This window comes from Sciurus carolinensis, chromosome 17, assembly GCF_902686445.1.
Source record: "Sciurus carolinensis chromosome 17, mSciCar1.2, whole genome shotgun sequence".
NCBI lineage: Eukaryota > Metazoa > Chordata > Mammalia > Rodentia > Sciuridae > Sciurus > Sciurus carolinensis.
This window is the reverse complement of record NC_062229.1, coordinates 14395664-14413175: the sequence shown is the minus strand read 5'-3', so window position 1 is coordinate 14413175 and position 17512 is coordinate 14395664. Positions and strand designations below refer to the sequence as shown.

Sequence of the window (17512 nt, the reverse complement as noted above, 5' to 3'; positions counted from 1 at the left end):
CACAAAAAGCCCCTCAGGATCATCCCAACAGACACAGAAAAAGCTCTTGAAAAAGTTCAACACTCAATAAAGTACAAATAGAAGGGAACTTCCTTGACTTGATATGGAGCATCTATGAAAAGCCCACAGTTCATCTCATGCTTGATGGTAAAAGACAGTTTTAATCACTGTAACAAATACTTGAGATAACCAACTTATAAAGAGAAAAGGGTAGTTTGCCTCAGTTTTGGAGGTTTCAGTCCATGTCAGTTGGCCCCACAGCTTTCAGGCCTGTGGTGAGGCAGCACATCATGGCAGAAGCACATGGTGGAGCAAAACCACTCACCTTATAGCAGCTGGGCAGATAAGAGACCAGAGTCCCAAAATCCTCTTCCATGGCAGCCCCCACAATGACCCATTAGGTCTCATCTCTTAAAGACCACCACCTCACAACAGGGCCACTAGCTGGGGACAAAGCCTTTAAAACAGGTCTTTGGAGGATATTCCAGATCCAAGTCATAGCAAAGACACTTCCTCTCTCAGATCAAACAAAACAAGGATGTCTGTCATTCCCCTCCCCCCCCCCCCCCCCCCCCCCCCCTCACAGTACTGAGGATGGGACCCAGGGCTTAGCACATGCTAGACAAGTGCTCTACCACTAAGCTACATCCCCAGTTCTTTTTGTGTGTGTGTGTGTGGTGCTGGGGATTGAACCCAGGGCCTTGTGCTTGCAAGGCAAGCACTCTACCCACTGAGCTATATACCCAGCCCACTCCCCAGCTCTTTTTGAGACAGGGTCTGGTCAAGTGCCCCAGCTCTTTTTGAGACAGTCTGGTTAAGTGGTCGGCCGGCCTCAAACTTGCAATCCTCCTGCCTCAGTCTCCTGTTTTAGCTGGGATTATAGGTATGTGCACCATGCCTGGCTTGCTCTTGCTGCTTTGATTCAACAGAGGGAGGTGCTACCAGCAATATTAGGCAGATTTTAAATGACCTATAACCATAACAGAAATATAAAAATTACAGACTTGGTCTCTGTACATACACAAACATATAGACACACAAACTCACGAATCCACAGAAATAGTGACCCAGAGATGAACAGATACCTGCAGACACACTCATAATCCAGGTCTCTGCGTTCCTCCTCCAATTCCTCTTCCTCCTTAGGAATAACTACCATACTATCCCCTGTGTATTTTTTCTTGTCTTCTTATCTCCTGGAATGGCCCCTTCAAGGGGACGAGGATATTTCTAAGGCTTTGTTCACTACAATGTCTACTAGAAGGCCTTGCAGGGAAACCCAAGTTGTGATGGATACTTTGATACAAGACTTATAAAGATGTCAGTGAAACCTGTACCTTTTAGAAAATGTAAGTCAGGCAATTAGTGGTGGTTTTGAGCATCCTCTTAAATAGCAATGGTGACTCGCCTGAGACTATACTGGAAAAACCTAACAAACTTACAGATTTATGACAAATGTTTATTAGCAAGAAAAAATAGACTGAGGCCCTTTCAACCAAAATAAAATAAAGGAAGCTTTTCTTAGAATGAAGGTACAATTTAAAAATCAGTAAGATATATCCAGAATATGCCACATGAAGCAGCAGCTACCCACCATAAATACCAACAGGGTCATTTTTCAAAGGCTCTGACAAAACAACTTTAAAATTGTATGAAAATTAAACCTGCCTGCCTTTTCAGTTTCCACACAGATCCAAAAAACTTCAAAATGGGACCGGAGGATGGTAGAGTGCTTGCCTACTAGCACCATGAGGCCCTGGGTTCCATCCCCAGCACCACGAAAACAAAAACACTATTAAATTTACAAACCCCATTTAAAGACGATCTACAGAACTACCTCATCTTAAAAGTTTCTGCAAAGTAGAAACCCATAGTCAAGATACATGCAGTATGAAGCACTGGAAACATATTTATTCTTATTAATTTGTATCAGATCTTCTCACATTACTTACATTTCCAGCATTCTCTGCAATGAGAGTTTACAAATCACTTTTGTTAAAATTAAAGAGTTTCTACTATTTTTGACACCACTGGAGTTTCCACACAGCACATTCTCACATTTTTCTAAGTGTGCAATGAGTACTTTCCCACACAGTTTACAATCAGTAGTTTCCTCTCATGTGACTGCTCCTTGGTTTCAAGATGAAGTGAGACTACTGAAGGCTTGACCACATTCCTTAGAACGTGGCTTCATTCCAATACATAAACACTACCTCACATTGTTTACATGAACTGGGTTGCTCTCCAGTTTGCGCTTTTTTTTGTTTATGTGGTATTGAACTAATGGTCCCAAGCATGTAGGCTCTTACCACTCATTCCCAGCCCTGTTTTTAAATTTTGAGACAGGGTCTTGCTAATTTGTCCATGCTTGCCTCAAACTTGATACTTCTGCCTCAGCCTACTGAGTAACTGAGACAACAATAGGTTTGTTGTTTGGCTCCAGACTGAATTCTCCTATGTATTCAAAATAAACTGGAACAACTATCCTAGTTGTTAATCACTTAGTTTACATCCCTAGAGCGTCTCTCTTATGCAGGTACTTTCATGTATTTGAAACAAACTGGGACAATTGAATACTTTCTCATATTCCTTTCATTTATAAGGTCCACCATGTATTTACTTGGCGGCATGTTGTATTTACTTGAGAAGTAAATGACAGCTTCCTACATTCCTTTCTTTCTAAAGCTTCCACTCCAAAGTGATTTATTTCATGTACTGGAAAACTCAGATGCAAACTTTTTTTTTTTTTTTGAGACAAGATCTTCTTGCCTCAGCCTCTTTTAAAGTCCCTGGAATTACAGGCATGTCAGCATGCCTGGCTTGCAAAGTCATATGGTAACTGAAGATTTTTTCCCCTCAGTTTTTAACATTCACAGAGTTTTCTATAGCATGCATTCTTTCATGTCTTCTAAGAGAACTGGAGTAACTGAAGGCTCTCCCACATTGTTGACACATATAGGGCTTCTCTCCGGAATGAGTTCTTTCATGCATCTGCAAAGAACTGGAAGAAGTGAAGGCTCTCCCACACTCTTTGCAATTATAGGGTTTCTCTCCAGTGTGAGTTCTTTCATGTCGTTGAAATGAACTGGGATAGTGAAAGGCTTTTCCACATTTCTTACACTTATAAGGTCCATCTCTAGTGTGAAGAATCATGTGTGTTTGAACGTTTGAGAGAGAAATGAAGGCTTTCCCACACTGCTTACATTCATAGGGTTTCACTGTAGTGTGAGTTTTTTCATGGGCTTGAAATGAACTGAGATACTCAAAGGCTTTCCCACATTCCTTACATTTATAAGGTCCATCTTCATTGTGAATAATCATGTGATTCCGTACACGTGTAAGAGATATAAAGGCTTTCCCACATTCCTTACATTCATAGGGTTTTTCTCCAGTGTGAGTTCGTTCATGTACTTGAAGTAAACTGGGACAGTCAAAGGCTTTCCCACATTTCTTACACTTGTAAGGTTCACCTTCAGTGTGAACAAACATGTGACATCGTACACGTGTGAGAGAAATAAAGGCTTTCCCACATTCCTTACATGTATAGGGTTTCTGTCCAGTGTGAGTTCTTTCATGTACTTGAAATGAACTGGGATGGTCAAAGGCTTTCCCACATTTTATGTGTTTATAAGGTTCATCTCTATGAGTTATCACGTGTCTTTGAAAGCTTGCAAGATAAATAAAGGCTCTACCACATTCCTTGCATTCATGGGGTTTTTCTCTAATGTGAATCCTCTCATGTCTTTGACAAGATATGAGAGAAATGAACACTTTCCCACACTGTTTACATTCATAGGGCTTCTCTGCAGCGTGAGTCCTTTCATGTGCCTGCAAGGTCTGGTGATATGTGAAGGTCTGTCCACATTGTTTACACTCATAGGGTCTCACTCCAGTGTGGATCCTTCCATGTATTCTAAGATAACAGCCATACCTGAAGGCTTTCCCACATTCCTTACATGTATATGGCCTCTCTACATAGTCTCTCCACTCCTTTGGTTTGTGTCCAGTGTAAGATCTTGAGTGCTTGTTCAAAAATGAATGATGCGTGGAGACTGTTCCATGCACACCAGATTCATATGGTTTTATTCTGGGAGTTTTCTTTTTCAAAGTAAGATGTGGAATGTGGCTGAAGATTTCACCACCAGGATTATCTTCACACTCTTTCTCCACCATATCACTGTTACAACCAATCAGAAGGATATTATTAATAGCCTTTTTAACTTTATGATTTTATATTTATTCAGGTATTAAAATTATATTTTTACCATTTTCAGAGAAAGTTAAACATTTTTTGCTTTGACTTCCTTGGGAACAGATAGACTGAATGAATGCCCAGGAAGAGAGTTCAACCTCAGCTATTATCAAAACTGGTATTCATAAATCAGGTTTCCTTACACAGTTACACAGTGAATTATTTTTCAGACTCTGAAGATTGGTGTCACTGTCATTGGTGCTGGGGATTGAATCCAGGGCCTTATGCATGCAGAGCATGTTCTTCACCACTGAACTATATCCCCACCCTCAACCCCTCAATGTCACTTTTAAGAAAAGATTTTTGGTAGAAAGTTTCTAATAAAGAAATTTGAAGTTAAGCTTTTGTTTTTGTCTCTTTCTTGTAAAAAAAAATTCAGGACATACAGAGTTTCTTGCATTACTTTTTTTACACTCACCTGTTATTTCTTTCATGGTTATTGTATTGACTGTCAACCATCTGGTCTTCTGATTTTTTCCCTAAAATGTGAACCCAGGAAGAGAATAAATTATTAATAATTATAGAAAAATTATTAGATTCAAAGTCCAAAATGAACTAGTTGTTACCATGTCTGGTTTACTTACCAAACTATACCCTCTCTACATTCTAGATCTTGAAATATTATTAGTAAGTATGAAACATATTTTCTTTACCTAATTGAAGGAATGATATCACCCTTACCTACAGAGGTCAGGTGCCTGAAGGTTTCGTACATTACATCTCTGTAGAGTTTCTTCTGGGAAGGATCTAGCAAGGTCCATTCCTCCTGGGTGAAGTTCAAAGCCACATCCTCAAGAGTCACTGAGTCCTGAAACATCACACACAAGTGTATAGGAGTGTGAGAGCACTCGAAGCCTATACTCAATTTAGAAGTTCCCACAGGAATTCATGTTCTCTGAATACACAGGGTCCAGTACACCTTGGAGAAATAAGGGAAATGCTATACAAGTGAAACAAATATTTCCATTTTAAGACCATCAGTTCCTATTGAGGAAAATGCTTTCATTTCCTTTCTTATTACCCATCATATCAATCACTACTCCATTAAACGAGGTCAGAACTGCATGAGATTTTCACAAATAAAAGAACACAACAGAAGTGGAAGCCTTTTCATTTATTCCCATCACCAAACATGAGAGGCCAGCTAAGTATGTGGAAACCTAACATGTAACATGGTCCAGCAGGCCCCTGTCCTACAGTACTCCAGATCCAGTTAGCCAAATGAAAACATTTTTGGGGAAAATGATTTTAATTTGTTTGTGTAACATGTATCACAGATGCTATGTTTCTTTTTCTCTATGTGATTTTTTTTTTTTTTTTGAGGTGCTAGGGACTGAACCCGGGGCCTTGTGCATGCTAAATACACATTCTGCTAAGCTACAACACAGCCCCTCTGTACTAGTTTATGGAGCTAAATGAGAGCTAACAAATGAGGGAAAAGGCAAGACAATTTAGACTTCCACATAATCCCTGTACTCCCAAGCCTCAGGTTACTTCCCATGGGCTTTTAGCACACATACACATACATCCTGAGATAAGACACCAGAGGAATGCTTTCCTGAAGAACCCTAGTAAAGAACCCTGGGCCTGGCTGACTCTCAAGAAGGTAATGATTACATTTTATAAAGCCTGGATATCCACAATGATCTGGTGGTGAATTTTCCCATGGTGAAAATATGGGAAAATAAACACAAAACACTCAAACATAAAATCCTCCTTTCTCAATTTCAGGAAGCTGGATTCCCTACCATTCAAGCTACAAGTTATTCCTGTAACCTCTCCCAGAGGCATGATCATGACAACCCAGCCCTTGAGTACAAGAATTCCTCAACCACACAATTCCCAAAAACACTGCTTTCTAAAAAACATAATTAACACATAGATGTTCATGTGCAGGGTTTGGAGAAAAGGTTCCCATACAGCAACCCCATGCTAGAATTGCCCTATTTAGCAAAGCATCGGTATGACAGAAGACCAGTCTTGGATCCAAGAATTATGCTGCTTCAGTCTAGGTTCCTCTGCATTGTGGCTCTGTACTGCTTGCCATTTGGTGGGGGGAGGGTGGTACCAGGATGAAACCCTGGGGCTCTCTACCACTGAGCTACATGGTCAACACTATTGTTTTTGAGACAGGGACTTGCTAAATTGCTGAGGCAGGCCTGGAACTTGTGATCCTGCTGCCTCAGCTTCCTGAGTTGCTGGGGTTACAGGTGTGCACTATCATGCCTCGTTTTACTGCTTACTGGTAACAAAGTCTGACTAACTGCTGTGGAGGAGATGCTTATGCTTAGAAATGCGTGCTCACAAAGTTCATAGTTCACAGGTATCTGGGTACAGAGATTTTGGAAAGGACCTCGCCAAACTACTGATAAGAGTGGTTCACTGTGCCTAAACTGTTCATGCAAACAATACGGGGCACACTGTGTTCCTGTTTTCCTTCTGAGAGTCATACTTCTTTACCCCAGTACTGGAGAACTGAACTCACATGCTACGTGAGTGCTCTGTGCCACCAAGCTACATTCTCAGCCCCAAGAGTCTGGAGACTTTTTTTTTTTTTTTTCATTATTCATATTTTTTTTTTTAATTGTAAACCAATGGGATACATGTTGTTTCTCTGTTTGTACATGGCGTAAAGGCATACCATTTGTGTAATCATAAATTTACATAGGGTAATGTTGTTTAATTCATTCTGTTATTTTTTTCCCTTCCCCCCACCCCTCTTTTCCCTCTATACAGTCCTTCCTTCCTCCATTCTTGCCCCCCTCCCTAACCCTAACTCTAACCCTAACACTAACCCCTCCCACCCCCCATTATGTGTCATCATCCACTTATTAGCGATATCATTCATCCTTTGGTTTTTTGAGATTGGCTTATCTCACTTAGCATGATATTCTCCAATTTCATCCATTTTCCTGCAAATGCCATAATTTTATCATTCTTTATGGTTGAGTAATATTCCATTGTATTTCCATTCATCAACTGAAGGACATCTAGGTTGGTTCCACAATCTGGCTATTGTGAATTGACCAGCTATGAACATTGATGTGGCTGTATCTCTGTAGTATGCTGATTTTAAGTCCTTTGGGTATAGGCCAAGGAGTGGGATAGCTGGGTCAAATGGTGGTTCCATTCCAAGTTTTCTAAGGAGTCTCCACACTGCTTTCCAGAGTGGCTGCACTAATTTGCAGCCCCACCAGCAATGTATGAGTGTACCTTTCTCCCCACATCCTCGCCAACACCTGTTGTTGCTTGTATGGAGACTTTTAATACATGTTAGGCAGAGTGTGTCTACATTGTAAACCTTCCAAAAGCACTGTGGCCACGGCATGTCTAACATGCTTGCCTGGCAGAAGGCTTTTTACAAACACCGTAAAAAGGATGGAGCCTATCACGGTGATCACATTAAGAGAGAACATCTGGAAGCTTACATCCTGATCCCTCCAGACCTGGTATAAGTACTGACACTAATAGAGGCTATTCATGACTTAAAGCAAACATTAGTTACAAGTACATATTTGGAAAGAACAGGCTATATAAAAGCATCATCACATTCATCTTCAGAAATACAGAGGACAGATTTTGATGTGAAAAGATCTACAGGTTTATCAATAGAACAATAATATTGTTACTGTTGTGGACCATAATATATGTATTATCTTCACTTTTCTATCATTTTTTGGTCATCTTTAAAAGCAGATGGGTCACCCAAAATTTGGTTCAGATGCTGGAATGGACAATCATATATATTTCAAGAAAGGATGAAATGATTGATTACTTTCTTTCTTTTTTTTTTTTTTTGGGTGCTGGGGATCGAACCCAGGGCCTTGTGCTTACAAGGCAAGCACTCTACCAACTGAGCTATCTCCCCAGCCCCTACTTTCTTAATTTTAGTCTTTGGCCTGTCAAACAGATGGAAAATGGCTTGAGGAAGCAAGGAAAGGGCACATTGGAATTGGGAGGTAGGACAGTGCAAGAGTTCATGCAAACAGGTAAGGGCTCATGTGGTTTGAATCTCTGGCTAGAGCTAGATATAGAAGCCTCAAGCTTTTCCTGCAGTTTGTCAAGGTGTGGGCACAGGGGAAAGATAGAAGGTTGAGGTTTCAACTGTCACCAAACATCCAAAATTGGAATCTGGCTAGGTGCAGGGCATATGCCTACCATCCCAGCTACTTGGGAGGCTGAGGCAGGAGAATCACAAGTTGGAGGCCATCTTCAGCAACTTAGTGAGACCTTGTCTAAATAAATAAATAAATAAATAAATAAATAAATAAGGGCTGGGGATATAGCTCAGTGGTAGAGTACCCCTAAGTTTAATTCCCAGTACCCTAAAAATAATCTGACTGCTCTTTAAAAGAAAAAAAGTGGGGATGAAAAGTGCATTTGCCATCTGTTCCCTGACTCAAGTGACTCTAGAATCTGATGGAGAAAGACTCCACCCTTCACTCAGACAGCCACCTCATCTAAGCAGGATGCACCATCCTCACGCACAGAGGGAGTTGGCCCACAGCTGCTCCTGTCTGGTGACTGCTGGGCTTTCAGGTCTGAAGAGTGTCAGTGTTCCTTTTCTGTCCAGAAGCCTGCCTGACACCTTCAATGAAGGCAAGCTCTTTTTTTTTTTTCAGGGGTGGGGGGCGTACTGGAGACTGAACCGAATGCTCTATCACTAAACTACATCCCCAGCCCTTTTTCTGTTTTGTTTTTAGACAGGGTCTTGCTAAGTGACCTAGGCTGACCTTGAATTTGCAACCCACTGCCTCAGCCTCCTGTGTGGATGGGATTACAGCAAGGGCAAATTCTTTTACATTCTACATCCTGCCGTGTCTGCTCTACCAAAGCATTTAGGGGAAGGTCACAGTGGCTGTGGCCATGCCATCTCCACCTTGCCCCACACAGCTGTGCTGCTTGGCTGCATCTTTGCCTGCAAATGATACATTATTCTTATAAAGAGAAATAGTAATATCCAGCAATGAGTAAGGAAGCACACAGCTTCTTAAGCATTTATCACATTAAAAGCATGGCAGAGGGCTGGAGTTGTGGCTCAGTAGTAGAGCACTTGCCTAGCATGTGTGAGGCACTGGGTTCAATTCTCAGCACCACATATACATAAATGAATAAAATAAAGGCCTATCAACATCTAAAATTTTTTTTTTAAAAGGCATGGCAGGGGCTGGAAAGTGGTTCAGCTTATATGAGGCCCTGGGTTCAATTCCCAGTAACCTATAAACATAAAAAGTTTACAAAAATATACCACCCTGGGGCCCAATTTCCAACAATACAGTGTTTTACTCAAATAAAAATGGCAAAAATTTTAAGAAAACAAACCATGTAAAACCTCTGGAAATGGTACTTTGAGTAAATATTAAATGGAGAAATATATATTCAAGGAAGTCTATGTGCCCCTGGTAAAAGAGAATTATAGGCAAATGTTTGTTGATGAAAGAACAGACTGAGTTTTCTCATAAGAAAAAAACTAAACCATTAAGAAAGAACCTGAAGCCACACCAGCTACTCAGGAGCTGAAGCAGGAAGGGTGAAAGTTCAAGGCTAGTCTCAGCAATTTAGCAGGACTCTGTGTCAAAATAAAAAACTAACAGGACTAGGGATATTTCTTAGTGGTAGAACACCATTAGGTTCAACCCCCAGAACTGCCCCCCACCAAAAAAAAAAAAAAAAAAAAGGAGGAGGAGGAGAAAGAAGAAGTGGAGAAGAAATTTCCAAATTCGGGTTAGCAGTAGAAAACATTTGAACATTTGGAAGAATTAATTCTTTGGACTCTGACTCTTGGTTCTCCAAATGTTTTTCAAGTTCATAAGACTCATGTAAATCTTTCGTAAGAAAGACTAGATTAATATTATTGGTTTAACAAAAACATATACCTTAAGAGTTGCAACATTAAACAATGTAGAGATAAACAATGGTGGCATACACCTGTAATCCCAGCAACTCAGGAGGCTGAGGCAGGAGGATCACAAATCTGAGGGAAGCCTACGCAAGTAAGCAAGACTCTTTGTCTCAAAATTTTAAAAAAAAAAAATTTCTTTTAAGAGTTGGGGATGGAGCTCAGTGGCAGAGCACCTCTAGGTTCAATCCCCAGTATTAGGGAGTTATAGAAAAAACCTTGGAAATGAAATGTAAAAGAACCAAAGTAATGCCATTTTGTTCTGACCTGACTCCATTTTATGCATGCTGAACATGTTTTCTTTTCAGCCTCCCAACAACTGTATCTATGTTGACAGTACATTAGGACCTTCCCTTGGCCCTGACATATAACAAAACTAACTCTGATATGTATAGTCAAAACAATTTGTAAAAATGTCTCAACAAGGTGTTTCTGACCTACATGTGGCTCAACTGTCCTTGTGGTTTTGCCTTTATAAACCCTGTGCTTCCAAAATTCAAGTGCTGGGAGTTCTTTGCGGAGCTAGTTAGCCTGCTCTCGGTTCCTTGCCTGGTTTTCGATTTGGCTCCCTAGCTGGTGGTCTGTAACTCTCACACACACTGTAACAGAACAACCCAAATCCTTCAGCAGTGATGGTGAATGAACAGGGTGAGCTGCACCCCACAGCATGTGTGTAACAGACTGAGGTAACGAAAGCACAAGAAAGGTCCTTCTGCATAATATGAAAACTAAGACGTAAAATTCAGTTTCCTGATAAATAGATGGCAAGTTCGGAAGAATAATGACAAGAATCAGGGCAGTGGCATCAGGAAGTCATAGCAGAACAGTTTATATTATATAAACTTAGGACAGAACAAACATTCCTCTTTGGAATTCTCTTTGCTTCTTCAGACCTCATCATTCACTCAGACTGTCAACCAAGGAAATAAAAAACTCTTATACCCACACCATGGAATCCCAAGCTCAAGTTCATGGACACAGTGCGATTCAGTGGCAGCAAAATTCCACAAAGGGAACAGAGGAGAAGCAGCTCCGGGAAGCCTGCTTCGCCCACAGTTCACAAGGGGACCCACACTCAGAAGGTGGGAAACACACTCCAAGCCTGGAGACCACTCTCCTGCACAGGTGTAGCCTGGGTGGAGGCAGGGGGCTTACTCCTAGGTAATAATTCAGGATATTTAATTCTGGTACCTCAATTGACCCTACTTTTTTCTGGTGGGGGTCGGGGAGGTACGGGGCAGAGAGTCCAAGGTCTGTGTGCTTGCTAAGCATGTGTGTGACCATCAAATTACATTCCCAGCAATGTCTTTTTTTTACCATAATTCTGAAATCAAACGTGAAGTGTTTGCTGAATACCAACCAATTTTCCAATTGTCCAACACCAACTGGGCATCTAACATTTCAAATCTGACACCATCTAGTTAGCAGAGGCCCCACAAGTTCAGAGCTCAATCCCAGACGTAGTGGCCACTCCTAATTCTCAGCAATTGCCAATAATTTTGGTTTCCCACAACTAGCTTCTCAAATTCCATTATTTGCTACAACTAGTCAGGGAACTGAGCAGAACAGATACTATGTTTACCAATTTATCATAAAGGCAGCATCTCAGGAACAGTCAAAGAGAAGTGACATCTGGGGCAAGGGAAGTGGCCAAGGGAGGGAGAAGAGCAAACCTTTCAGGATCTCTCAAACATGCCACTGACACCCCCATCAAGGTGTTCACCAACTCGCAAGACCCTCGAATGTCTCTGGTGTTTTTAAAGGACCTAACCTCCAGTTTCACTTCCCTTCCAGAAGCAGAGGGATAGAGATGAAAGTTCCAACCCTCCATGTTTTTGGTCTTCCTGGTCACTTGTCTCCACAAGGAAACTAAAAAGGGGTACTACCTAAGTCACCTCATCTGCATAAACTAAGGTATGGTTTACAAGGGCTTTTTATGAATAATGCCAGATACTCCCATCACTCAGGAAACAGAACGGTTACTTACCCACAAAATATCCACCCTGCAAAGGAAAAGCACTGGTTAATGTCTTGGTGAATCTTTTTAATTCACCAATTTGTCAAACAGACACTCTTTGGAAATGTATATATTTTTCTGCTGCCATCAGGGAAGAGAGGTTTTAATATATCCTCCCCACCTCCCCGGTCCTGTTTACATTTTGGAATTCTATTTGAAATTACTTAAATGAAAGCACAGACCAAAGAAATGTAATATACATGCTCTGGGGAATCAAAAAAGCAAGTAAGAATTGTTAACAAATGGAATGGAAAACTAGATTTTGATTTTCTTTCCTGAAATCTCCTTTTTATTTCCTCATTGGAAATATTTTATCTTTCAATCTCTACTGATGAAATACACTTAATAAAACTTTAATAAAACTGATGCTCAAGTGAACAAGTCTTTTCAAGGTGACAAAACCAAAAGGGGCAGGCTGACCTGGAACAGATAACTCTGACTCAAATGTCAAGTCAGGTCCTCCTACCTTGTAGGACATATCTCCATCCCCCCACTGCTCACCAAGGCACTCAATGTCCCCCCAAGACACATGGGAAGGTGCCCCCAGAGCACACTGCTTTTCAGGTTCCTGCACCACCTCCCCGGGTGGGCTTTCTCAGCCTTCAAGGTAGCTTTTCTCCCTTTGTTACCTTGCCCTGTCCTTGTATTGCCTGGCTGGTCTAGCTGAATTTCTTTACTCTGCCAAAGTCTTTGAGGACAAGATGCCTGTTTCCAGAAGTTCCTCTTCAGGTGGGCTGCTGAAACTGCTAGTTTATCTCCCACTTCTACTCTTGCTAGGCCAAGAATAAAAGTCTCCCTCACTGCTCAATGGGTACTTACTGTTGTTTGGGTTCCACAATTAGGAGGGAAAAAGGACTCAGCCTTTAGGGGTCAAAAATTGGTTACACTTTCAACCTTAAGATCCCAGAGAGCAGGAATCATTTCTGTCTGTCAGTGCCCTCCATACTAGCATCTGATTGGCTGACCACCAATCCAAGAAATGGAACGTGGGATTAGGGAAGAAAAGGTGAGTGTCTCAAGGGGTTAGCTCTGTAAGACAGCATATACCAGGAGGAAGAGCCCCAGTCCCAGGACCCCAAACTGCTCCCCTGAAACCCATCCCCTACCTCAGGCTGTTCTCTGGGAAGAAATGACTCAGAAGTCAACATTCACTAAAGACTTAGAGACAAATGGCAGCTGTGAATATCTTGGGTCAGTCCCAGGCAGTTCTGAAACCCACAGTCAGAAAAAGGCAGGAGGGTGCCTGTAGTCTCCAAATGGGACCAACCCAAAATCAATCTGATAAGGAATCTGTGCTAGGGAAGATAAAAAGAGAGGCACGAGATTTTTTTTTTTTTTTTTTAAACAAAGGAGGGTCAGGCCATTATTCTTTGCTTTTTTTTCCCTGAGGTAAAACATGTACAAACAGAAAAATCTTTTTTAAAAAGTCATTTATTTATTTTTGCCTGTAGATAAATGGAAGACAAATAAAATATTACATTTGCTTGAAAAGTAGAGTGAAAGACAGTGGAGAGGTGACGTTGTCATTGGGGAATTAGGGGAGGAATCTGGAATTTAGGAATTTATATTCAGGCCTACGAGACAGGCCGGGGTTGGGGGAGTCGTGGATCTGAGACCCTACTTTCCCATAAACCTAGAAACTAAGGGGCAACGTCCTTGCTGGGGAGGACGGAGGGACGGGCCCTTAGAGCCCCAGCTCCTCCGGCGCGCGTCCCTCACGCGAGTCGGGGTCTCCGCGACGCTCCCGCCGCCGCCGCAGTCTGGGGCGCCGCAGGCGGAGCTGCCCACAGAGGGCTCCGCGCCAGGGCGAGTCGCCGCGCAGGACGGACAGCAAGCCCGGGTCCCCGCTGCCTGTCCGGCCCCGCCCACACCGAGGACCAGAGACCGAGAACCGAGCGGCGCCGGCGGCGACTCGGCGGAGACTGCGGGGCCCCGGGTCCGCCGCGGCCGGTTCTGGCCGGCTCCAGCTAGCCAGTCCCACCCGGTGTCGGGACGCCCGGCCTCACACTCACCATTTCCCGGCTTTGGGGGTCACCTGTTCTCATCCCTACGGGGCCGACAGTCAGTACAGCCTACAGCGCGACGGAGAATGCCCTAGAGTCACCCGGGCGCCCGCAGGAACCAAGACGCCCAGGAGAAGGAAGGCGCCCACCCGGCTGGGGAACGCCGCTTCCTCCACTCGGGACCCGCGCGAGATTGGACCTTGCGCACGGCCCAGCCTCCTCGGTCCTGATTGGACAGCACCCGGGCCCCGCCCATGTGGTCCTGAGTGACAGGAGAAACGCGAGGAAAAAGATACCACGACCGAACTGCAGGACTGGTGTTGGACCACAGTCCTCCTCTGGCCAGCTTCCTGCCTGCGGGAGGACGTTTGCATTTAACACAGTTTGCTCTAGACTTTTGGCAGCAGGCACCGGCGTCTTCAGGGGACACTTCTTGCTTCTGGAAGAAGAGGCCAGACTGGAACTGGAGGGATCTCAAACCTGATGTCCTACAGAGGGCAGCAAGTGGGGAAGAGCCTGTAGGGAGCAGGTTCAAGGTTTCCTCAAATCTATTCATTTTAGACCAAGAAAATAAAAGACACCAACAGGGAATGAAATGAGTAAATGCATGGAAAAACTGGAACCTTTTTTTAAAATCAGAACTATGGCAACAATACACTATAAGGCAACCAAAAAGAAAAACTAATTTAGGCAAGCAATCTATTTCACATCCAGTTCACAAGCAAACCTGCATTCAGAAGTGAAACATATTCCCAAGCTTGGGTGCCAGACTGATTGCTGCAATGTATGGTCCAGAGTGGATCCGTCCCTGATGAGGAAGAGAAACCTAAGAATTTAACTCTGGGAACTCACAATGCCCTGCTGTCCTTTCCTCACAGCGAGGAAGCAGTTATGGCTTAGATAAGGGGTATCTCCCAAAACTCATGTGTGAGACAATGCAAAGAGTTTAGATGTGAAATGACTGTTAATGAGAGCCTTCACCTAATCAGTGCATTAATAAACTTGAAAGGATTAACTGGGTGGTAACAGTAGGCAGGTAGAGTGTGGTGGGAGGAGGTAGGTCACTGTGGGCTGCCTCTACCGTGAGCAGAGCTTTCTGCTTTCTGACTGCCATGTTCTAAGCTGCTTTTCTCCTCCTCAGCCTTCTGCCATAGTGTTCTGTCTCATCTGAGGCGCAGAGCAACAGTCAGTCATCTATGGACTGAGACCTCTGAAACCATAAGCACCAAATAAACATTCCCTCCTCTAAAATTGTTCTCATTAGGTCTTTTGGTCACAGTGGCAAAAAAGCTGACTTAAACAAACTCCATCATCTTCATTTTCACCAGCAGGAAACTGTCATCCAGATTCAGTTTAAGATTCTTTCCTAAATAAACTGTCAAATTCATAAACTTTTTCTCCAGGAGACTACTGCAGGCCTGACCTTCAAAGATTTTATTAATATAAACAAATGACATGAGAAAGGAACTTGTTTCATTGCAAAAAATCAAACACAAAAGACAATGCTGCAGGAAATGAGAGCTGTAAAACAGAAAACTAGGACGATGACATATGTACCCCCTTATGAGTGATTACTTTAAGTGGAAGTGGATTAAAATCTCCCACCAAAGAACAACAGATTAGACTTTGAAAATATTGCCAGGTGTAGTGGCACACACCTGTAATCCCAGTGGTTTGGGAGGCTAAGACAGAAGGATCTCAAGTTCAAGACCAGCCTTAGCAACTGAGCAAGGCCCTAAGCAACTTGGTGAGACCCTGTTTCAAAATTTTAAAAGGGCTAGGCATGTAGCTCAGTGGCAAAGTACCCCTGGGTTAAATCTCCAGGGGCGGGGGGCGGGCGGGAATGTGGTAAGTCATCCATGACTAGCAGAATCAGGCTTGGCTGAGCCATGGGACATGGAAGTCTGACTCCCAGGAACTGGCAGTCATGAGAGACTGTTTCAGAGAGCTTGGGGTGTGACTGTGCAGAGGGGCTCACCCCTGAGGAGATGCTGATTCTCCTGGGATGTCCGGCTAAAGCAAATGGCTTCCCTAACTCCACCCCATTCTGTTACTCAGAAGCATCTCCTGGTTGCCCTTTACCTGTACAGCTATAAAGAGAAGGTGGGCTTCTCCATGTAGCTAGAGGCCAGATCTTGGCACGGTTCAACCCATCACACCCCCTTCAATTTAAAAAGATAATTGGCTTTTGTGTTTATTTAATAAATTTCTTAGTGATTAATCTACAGTTAGCACCTTCCTCCAACAGAAACCCTTACCCTCACCCACACTGTACATGGCAGAATCCCCTATAAAAATAAGTTACTTTTGTCATGCTGGGGATTGAAACAAGAGACTTGCCCACTGCTAAGCACATGCTCTGCCACTGAGTTACTCTCAGCTCCCTTGTGTTTTTATTAAACAAAAGCACCAGACATAAAATCATAACTGAAAATTGGAACCCATGACTAAAAAGAGAAAACACAGAGGTCAGAGATGTAGCTCAGTGAAAGAGCATGGGCTTATTAGCATGTGAAAAAATAAATAAAATAATTGAAATAACATTTTTTTTTTTTAGTTATAGATGGCCACAGTATTTTTATGTGGTGCTGAGGATTGAACCCAGTGCCTCACATGTGCGAGGCAAGCAAGCGCTCTACTGCTAAGCTAAAACCCCAGCCTGAAATAACATCTTTATTCAATTTGTAAGACCTACAGCCTTTTCTCTAAGGGCAAATGGGTAAGTTTGGAAAATATGAAAGAAAAGATGACTGAGGCCTGGTGGAGTGGCCATAATCCCAGCTACAGGAGGCTGAGGCAGGAGGACTGCAAATCTGAGGCCAGCCTGAGTCACTTAACAAGATGATTTCAAAATAGTATTTAAAAAGGGTTGGGAGTTATAGCTCAGTGGTACAGCACTTGCCTAGCATGTGTAAGGCCCTGATTCAATACCCAATGCCACACACACAAAAAAAAAGACTGAGTAATAAATGATCCAGTTTTTTTAGGAAAATAATGAAGACAAGCACATGCAAACAGTCTAATATCAGAGGACACTGTGCTAGAAAGACAAAATGCCACTCTAAAATGATCTGCCCCTCATTCCTCATATTAACTACCCAGGAATAATGTTGTTTATTTGTTCCCAGAGAGGTGTGGAGGGAGACAGCAGCATCTCAAACTAAGAGGGGACCAGGTATTTATTTATAGACTGTGTATATTTTTACATTACAACAATTAAGTATTTTATTACTGTGCTTATCTAAATACTTATGAAAACTTTCAGAGAAAAAATAAACATTTGCAGTGCCACAATAAGTAAAACAAAACAAAACAAGAACAGTAGGATTTTTGTGAGAAAG

At 42.6% G+C, this 17512-nt stretch overlaps 1 protein-coding gene across 1 annotated transcript; it reads right to left on the bottom strand.

Annotated features, from left to right (window-relative positions):
• Positions 1-1475: 1475 nt before the first annotated feature.
• LOC124969356 (zinc finger protein 709-like) lies at positions 1476-15876 on the bottom strand. The gene is made up of 4 exons (XM_047532271.1): positions 14181-15876; positions 4934-5060; positions 4671-4731; positions 1476-4177 (listed from the first exon to the last, which is right to left on the bottom strand). The coding sequence occupies exons 1-4, from the start codon at positions 14211-14213 to the stop codon at positions 2857-2859; spliced, it is 1542 nt and encodes a 513-aa protein (XP_047388227.1). The 5' UTR covers positions 14214-15876; the 3' UTR covers positions 1476-2856.
• Between the last annotated feature and the right edge of the window lie 1636 nt (positions 15877-17512).

What these genes read in the sequence shown, in the direction of transcription:
- LOC124969356 (XM_047532271.1), bottom strand. Translation starts at nt 14,213, where the DNA reads ATGAGAACAGGTGACCCCCAAAGCCGGGAAATG. An exon ending in ACCCCCAAAGCCGGGAAATG is followed by an intron (nt 5,061 to 14,180) that starts GTGAGTGTGAGG and finishes GTGATGTTTCAG; the next exon opens with GACTCAGTGACTCTTGAGGA. An exon ending in CAGGCACCTGACCTCTGTAG is followed by an intron (nt 4,732 to 4,933) that starts GTAAGGGTGATA and finishes TTCACATTTTAG; the next exon opens with GGAAAAAATCAGAAGACCAG.